General features: G+C 45.4%; 1 protein-coding gene across 1 annotated transcript; it reads left to right on the top strand.

Moving 5' to 3' along the window:
- The first annotated feature begins 433 nt into the window (after nucleotides 1-433).
- LOC146194764 (uncharacterized) lies at nucleotides 434-3,007 on the top strand. The gene is made up of 6 exons (XM_084596633.1): nucleotides 434-763; nucleotides 1,070-1,247; nucleotides 1,590-1,622; nucleotides 1,729-1,788; nucleotides 1,875-1,913; nucleotides 2,824-3,007. Exons 1-6 carry the CDS (start codon nucleotides 436-438, stop codon nucleotides 3,005-3,007), a joined length of 822 nt encoding a protein of 273 aa, XP_084452759.1. The 5' UTR covers nucleotides 434-435.
- The last annotated feature ends 4,971 nt before the right edge of the window (nucleotides 3,008-7,978 follow it).

The raw sequence follows: 7,978 nt of genomic DNA, 5'->3' as shown, positions 1-7,978 counted from the left end.
GAGCACCTTACCACGTGGGAGGACTGGGAGACACTGCTGCACTCTGAGGACCCGGTTCGGCAGAAGATCGCCACAGACTGGGCTGCCGACGTCATGATCAATAGGAACATGAACGTTTGAGTGGAGTGGGGCCGTGCGGGGGCCCAGGGGCATGCATGCCCCAAACTCCTCTGTTTTAACGCGGTAGCGTTAAGGAGCTCATGTCGCAGAAAAGCCGGTGTCGTCGGCGGCGTTGGCCGTGAGCGATAAATCCCGGCATGCACTTCATGCATGCACTTCATAAATAAAAAGCAACTTCCAAGATGGGCTAGGTGGGAATCGAACCAGGGTCTCCAGAGTGTGAGGATAGGGGCACACTAGCGGGAAGACGCGCGCGGAATGCCGCCAGCGGCATTCCGCGCGCCGCCAGCGGCGGGTTAAGCTGCCGCGGAACGAATGGGTCGCGGACCCAATTTTCGGCGTCTTGCCGCGTGCCGCGAAAAGAGGAGACCAATAGGGGCGGCTCGTTCGGTCACGTGTGCCGGCTTCGCACGTGCGCTCCGTGCCGGCTGCGACGAGCCTAGCAGTCGCCTTTTCTCCCCGTTTTTCCCGTCTTCGCTCGTCATGAAAATGTGCCTGCAAAGCAGAGATCATATTATGGAAAGATTTTTGGAGACGGTGCGGCTCTACCCATTTCTGTACGACAAAATGCATCCTGAGTTCAAAGATAAGGACGGCCGAATAAATCGCTGGGAGATTATCGGCACAGAGTTCGGGCTGACAGGTGAGTTGTTTTCATACATTTTCTGCGTGTCCGCTGACGTTCGCGTCGGGAACAATGTACAAAAGTGAGCGCATTTGTTTCGAGCGCTCTAGTGGTGTGCTGCGGTGCAAATGATATGAAATTTCGGCCTTCTCGGACGATTATGATAGTGCCTGAGCAGTTCGCATGTCTCTCGGGCTGCGCTCGAGCTGAGGTAGATATCTCTGGATGTCAGCGTCCTTCGCGCCACACCCTTGATAACTCGGACAAGTGCGCTCACCTTTGTATTTTGCAACTTGTATTCGTGGTAAACTGACTTTCATGCAGGAGACCAAGCGGCTGCAAAATTTAAAAACATCAAAGACAGATGGTTGAAGATCGTGTCGGCGGCGGATGGGGCGCGAAAAAGCGGCGCTGGAGGAGAGGCCGGCAAGGTCAAGACAAAGTGGGCCCTGTTCGACATCGTCAATGGAATGATGAAAAATGCGCCGCACTATGCTGAAAGGTAAAAAAACGCCACTTAGTTGCGCGCCATGATTTAGTGAAATGAGTACGTTTTCCAGCCGCCTTGGAAGGCTCCAGCTTCGTCACCATAATTTTTTTTTTTATTGATGAGATTTTGGTTCACTTTCGTTGCCCAGTTCACCGCTCTTTTCTTGCTTTAGGCTGCATTTTGTGTGTTTAAGACCGTTTTTCCTGCTTTGACTGCACACGCGTATGTGGTCTTGAGATTTCATTTTTCATTAGGCTGGAGTGCTTGGTAGCTTCATTGCCATTTCTCTACACGACGTTTTTATTGCGCGAGGTCTTTGCAGCCAATTCATAAAAACTCAAATTTGCATTTCAGGACGACAACGAATACACCCCCCGAAGATGGCATGTAAGTTACAGTCATGTTCTCATTTAGCATTACTTCAATTTATAAAGCATCCAGTGACTTTAACATGGCTTTATGCTAAAAGCTGGGCATCCGTGCTGTTTTGTAGGGGCATTCTGCAGTCTACACACTCTTCAGAGAGCTCTGGCAGTCCTCAACTGCTGGCCAGGTGCGCACCTCCTTGTGTACATTCCATAACAATTATTTCTTTGATAGAGTTTATGTACAGCATCCTCTTTTCACTAACCTGTGCAGCTCTGCTCCTAGCCCAGCTGCAGCACTTTTTCATGATATGTAAGTATGCTGTGCTATGATGGTGTACATTATTCCGAAATGGCAGTAGCATCCTACACCTTTATTTAATATGCAGGTACTGCGACAACCAAAATGACCTTTCAGATGAAGATGATTTGAGGTGGGTGGTGAAAAAATATTTACAGCTGCTTTAGAGTGCATCACAGGTTACCTGCCAACATGCCCTTTCTAGCACTTTTTCACATTGAGAATGGGTCCTGTCCTGGTTGTTTATTTTTATGCTGCACACCTCTGTGAAAAAATTGATTACTTTTACAAGCACTCATATCTTGGCTTAATCTGCGCCATGGCTTATCACTGGTGTGTGCTTTCGATCGAATCATACACTCAGCACTCCATTGGAAAGTGATGGGAATATGTGTTCAGCTTTCTGTATATTAATTGCATGCCAAAAACTGCAAGGTGAGAAGCAGTGATATCCGGTATATTTGAGTACCTTGTTTTGCGCCTTTTGGTGTAATTTCTAGTCAGCAAGCAACATGTTTTTATAATGCCATAAATTTTATTTCCTATACAGGCTTCCCTACACACCACAAGTAGGGACAGCTGTGGCTGGATCTTCAGGGTAAGCAAAATTAGTGTACACTTTTCTGAGCAGAAATTCGATACATTAGCTTTTTATTTTTGCGGCAGGTTGTCAAATTCTCAAGGAGGAGCCACTGCATCTCATCCAGGGTAAAAACGTTGTGCACGCTGCCTTTTGTGGGAAGCAGACATACATTTGCATGGCATTAGTTTACTTTGCTTAGTTGACTTCTCCGCAGGTCATCCAAAAGGGCATCACCAATTGGACCTTCCCCTCGGTATTTGCATTGTTCACATTTCCTGCAGAATTTGAGTGACAATCAGTGACTGCAAGTAAAAGCTGTGCCCTTATATTTATATGCAGGACTAAAAAGCAGCGGTCAGAGAGCTTCGACATAGCTGTCAAGGAAGTGCTGGGCAGCTGCTCAGCGACACTTTTAGGAATAAAAAAAATGAGGTGCCTGCTTCAACAGATGACAGCCAGGAGGCTGCCAATTGGATTGCAGCCAAGTTGCGAGGCCTACCTCACAAAACAAGATGTGAAGTAACTTTTCAGATTCATAAACTTCTCTTTGAAGCAGAAATGGAGCAGTATGAATAAATAAATAAATAAATGTACACTATGAGCAATCTGAAATTATTTTTACACTTAAACAAGCAAATTTGGCTTTTATCTGAAGTGATAAGCAGAATGTTCAATTGGGCAAGTTGGTATACGTTCATAATTGTAAAACAGCGCGAACAACGGTAGACAAGAATGAGAAAGACACGGGACAAAGCTAAAGAAACGGGACAGCGGTCGTCCCGTGTCTTTCTCGTTCTTGTCTACTGTTGTTCGCGCTGTTTTACAATTATGATCTGAAGTGATGTTGCTGATGCACATTGTAAGATAGTTGCCCATTGTTGGGAATTTCACCTGTCGTCCGGCACGGGTTACAACACTTTCCTGCCATGGCAGCTGGTCGTCATTCATGAAGTAGGACGCGAGTCTATCGCGAACTTCAAGTGCAGCCCTGCAACACAGAAATACAGGAATTTTATTTTTCAGTTTATACTGATCAGGATACTTTTTGGGTGTACTCCACTTTTCCCATTCTTTTGCTCTACCCACTGACTTCTCGTTAAACATGCGCATTGAAACAAGACATTTCAACTCGTAATAAGTGACGAGTTTGGGCACATCCTTTTTCAAAAGTTCAGAGACTAGAGCTTTTGATCCAAGGCCATGTGCTGGAGCTTCTGTAGCATTCATTGGAGGGAACGGAATAAAAAATAGTCTCGCTTTTATGGGACTTGCAACACTGGAATGCAATACGAGCAACATAGGCCCAGGAGCAAATCCCTTGGGCTCCAAACATATGACAAAAGTGTATATAGCTAGGGCAATCGTTGACAAAGACTTACTCCGTGCTCATTAAAAATGAGTCATACAGTTATGTACAATGGGAAATTTGAAAGATTTAATAACAGTTATTGATGTGCTTGAAATAAGAAGGCAGCTGCAATGGTAATAAAGGAGGAAATACAAACTTTTGATGTCAAAAATTTAGCAAGCCTGCTAAAAAAAGCGAATAACCATTACATTCTAGGCAGAGAGCCAAGGGCAACTGTTTTCATGTCATTTTAGGAACAAGGATTACCTAGCAGAATGACACCCTTGATCTGTCCAACCGGGGAGGCCAGTGCTGTCATTTCGCCAGGTACCATTTATGATGGTCCCCTCCCAGTCTTCGTGATCAACGAATCCAGGAGGGCTGTATGTTGAACTAGAGAGCACCGAGTCCTTCATCATAAAGTTGTGAAGGGCCACACAAGCGTTCACAATATCCCCGGTGGTTTTCTCAGAGGCTTTGAAGGCTCGCTTCAGTATCCGCCACCTACTGGCCAGAATTCCAAAGGTATTCTCAATTAACCTCCTGGCACGACTCAGTCTGTAATTAAATACAGCTCTCTTCATGTACTCATCGTAGTCTGTGGTCCTGTAGGTACGAAGAGCTACACAAAAAACAAGGGAATGGAATTAAAATAATAGAATAGACATATATACAGATGTGCATAAAGATTTCAATGCCACTAAACTGAAATTCTTGAAACAATCAGTAGCTATGCATACTAGCTTAAAATAAATTTCAGCAGAAAAAAACAGCTGAGATATGCTAAGTCCACTGGGTGCTTCCTGTCAGTACAACAGCTAAGATATACTACATTTGCCAATAGCCAATGTTAAGTGTGCTTTCAGTTTTTGCTTGCGCACATAAGTTCTGCTAAAAAAAAAAAGGCCAAATACAAGGCACACAATAATGCATGCTACCTTTGCATGCATTCAATAGCTTTAGAGTTCTGAAAGTGCCCTTGCACTGCCTGCAAAATAGCCTAGTCTTGTTTGCAACCATCAAGTTAAACCATATATGTCAACAGTACAGCTTGTTAATGCATGCAACCAATCAATGCTTTCACACAAGATGCAACCTAATTAGGATTAGCAGTATTAAATATTTTAATACTCTGATACAGGATTGCACTCACTAAACAGTCCTTTGAAGCATTTTTCATGCAGAAACGAATGCTACGCCCATGCATCCAGGCTAAACCAAATTTCTATTTTTGTGTCAAAAATTTCTCATGCATCGTCGTTACGGCATGCATGCATTGTGTAATGTTTTATCTGCTGTGTCAAAATGTGGCAGTAGTGACACTGTATAGCTGCATTAATTCTTTCATTTTGGTATTGAGTGAAACATGTTAGATATGAAAATAAGTAGCATAACTTGCCACGTCGAGGATAAGGACGCATGAGGAAAGGCTTTAATGGGAAAGCCTCGTCTCCTACCATCAAGTATGGTATGAGACCTGCTGAGCCCACTGTCGCTGCTGGGGGAATGCCGAATTTGCGTTCACGCAGGTGTCGCAACAGCTTCGTGCGTAAAAAAACTCCCCCGTCACTTTCTCCTCCATAGTGGCCGATGTCAACATATACAAATCTGAAATTAGGCAGCAAGGTCAATGCAACCAATTTAGTGTATAACACAACTTTCACATGATGATGATATAACATAACTTTCACATTGCTCTTTTTTTGTGCTGTTTACTCTGAAGTCACTAACTGCCTGCGTTCCAGTCTCATAAAATCATTTCTGTGCCACATTATGCTTTGACTGACTAGACAGTCTGTAAATAATAGGTGTAGACTTTTATCTACTGCAAAATAGTTTTCCAATATCAAATATATTTGCTGTAGTCTTAACTGAGCACACCATTGCACAGTGCAGTGTAATACTATGCTCCTCAATTTCTTACATAAATTTTCTACACTGAACTGCTATTTTTTTTCTTAAAGCGTGTATGACAGCGCTCATTTACAAATTAGAATGAATGCAATACACACCCTTTTCATGACACTCCAGACAGAAAAACCATTAATTATAAATTTCAAAAAATGCTCTTTTTCTGTAATGAATGCAACATACCTGTAATGTGCATCGCAGGCTGCCATAAGAATTGTGCTGAACGACTGCTTATAATTAAAGTTCCGTGATCCAGAATTGGATGGGCATTCAATACTTATATGTTTTCCATCAATGCATCCTATGCAGTTTGGAAAATTCCAGTGTAGGTGCATGTCTGCGGCGATCTAAAAGAATCATTGAGAGGCACTATTATATGAAGCCCAAGAAAAATTTGCAGTAATACGCATCAGTGTACAATGTACATATTGCAGTTGTAAAAAAAAATCCATCATCAGCATAAAATATCCTAGGAGGCAGATTAAATAAGAAGATTCAAGAGTTCAACATGTTTGAAAGGTAACCAAACTGGAGGCACTGTGAAGTTGCTTACTTTTTTCCATTCTTCACGGGTTTGCGGAAACCGCACGTAGATGGGCTGCACTCCCATAATGCGGCACAAGTTTCTCTGATGATCATGCCAGCAGTTGACCGACCCGTCAGAAAATTGAAGGCCACGCTTCTTATAGTGTCACCGTTGGCAAGAAATCTGAAAACGATTATTCGCATACGCATTACGCAAATGATACATTTCAATCAGCAGGCACCTAGGTAGCAAAAATATATTTTCCCAAAAGATTCGCGCTATTTTCTTGTGCAAGGTGTGTGTGTGTGGGGGGGGGGGGGCATCACTGCTTATGCAGTATAACTTACGGAAACGTTTAAAAAAAATATGTTTCAAAGGACCGCTGAGGTACTTTGACAACGACATAGTATGCTGGACTACGGTGTAAATATTTTAGGACTTACCTTACTGTCATGGCAAGCCGATCGTGTGCAGATATCGACTGCCTGAATGAAGTATCTTGCCGCTCAATCAGAGGCCGGACTAATTGCAGCAGCGTGTCAAACGCGCTCGGCGGCATGCGAAGGAAGCTATAAAAATCAAGAATCAACAGCAACAATCACTATGGCATCACACACATGTACACCACGCCGCGCGCATATAAAGTTGTTATCACTCACTCTCGAAAGAAGCCTTCATCTCTTGCGCGCAGCCGAGGCAACAAAGCGCTGGCCTGCCCCTGTGTGTCTCGGTAGCGCCAACAGGGGTGAACCCAAAATCTTCGCCTCCGTGCTTGCTGTACGCGCCGCCGTCGTAGCAGCAGAGAACACACAATTATCAGGACGCTCACCGTTGTCACAACATCATCATCTGAACCTGCCATAGCAAAAGTCAAAACGATCGGCGACCAACGCGGTGGAACGGTTCGCGGTCTGCTACCAAGGTGGAGAAAGCGCGCGGAATCACGCCTGTGCTCGCGCAGCTCGAGACAAGACGAGATCAGAGCTATCACGTGACCGCCAAGGCGGAGCGCGGCGGCCGCCGCGCGGAACCAATGTGGCCTCTGTGCCGCGCAGGCGTCTTCCCGCGGGCGGCATTCCGCGCGCGTCTTCCCGCTAGTGTGTCCCTATCCTGAGACGTAGACGCTACCACTCAGCCACGAGTTCGATGCTGGAAAGCGGTACAAAAGCGCTTCTAGTGAATGCGGTGTTGCCTTAGAAACGTGCCGTAGAACGTTATACTGCGGTGTATATCGGTAATTATGAGCATGTTACAGAAGTCGCTGTTACACAAGTAGCGAAGTGCGTGGTGGTGGTGGTAAACTTTTATTGTCCGGAGGAGGCGACACCGGAGCTCCGGCACCGCTCGCAGGCGTCCAGGGAGCCCGATGTCACCCCAAGAGGCAGGGGCGAGTAGACAAAGCGGTTCGCCGCTTCGGTTGCCAGACGGACAATGTTGGCCTGTGTCGCCGGGTCTTCGCTATGAAGCGCGGTCTCCCATGCTTCTTCGCCCTGGAATAAATTGTAGCCCGGGGAGTGGCTGCACTCCCAGAGGATATGTATTAAAGATCCTATATCGCTACAGAATCTGCAGAATTGGTCCTCCGGATTTCCAGTTTGCGTGAGGTATCTCCATCAGGGAGACATGTGGTTCTTGGCTTGCAGACGGCGCCAGGTGACTGCCTCTGTGGATGTGAGGGACCTATCTGGGGGTGGATATTTCCGCCGTCC

This window comes from Amblyomma maculatum, chromosome 3 (genome assembly GCF_055883805.1).
Source record: "Amblyomma maculatum isolate TAMU_Amacu chromosome 3, ASM5588380v1, whole genome shotgun sequence".
Classification (NCBI taxonomy): Eukaryota; Metazoa; Arthropoda; class Arachnida; order Ixodida; family Ixodidae; genus Amblyomma; species Amblyomma maculatum.
Note: the sequence above shows the minus strand (reverse complement) of the source record. Positions and strands in the feature narration are given on the sequence as shown.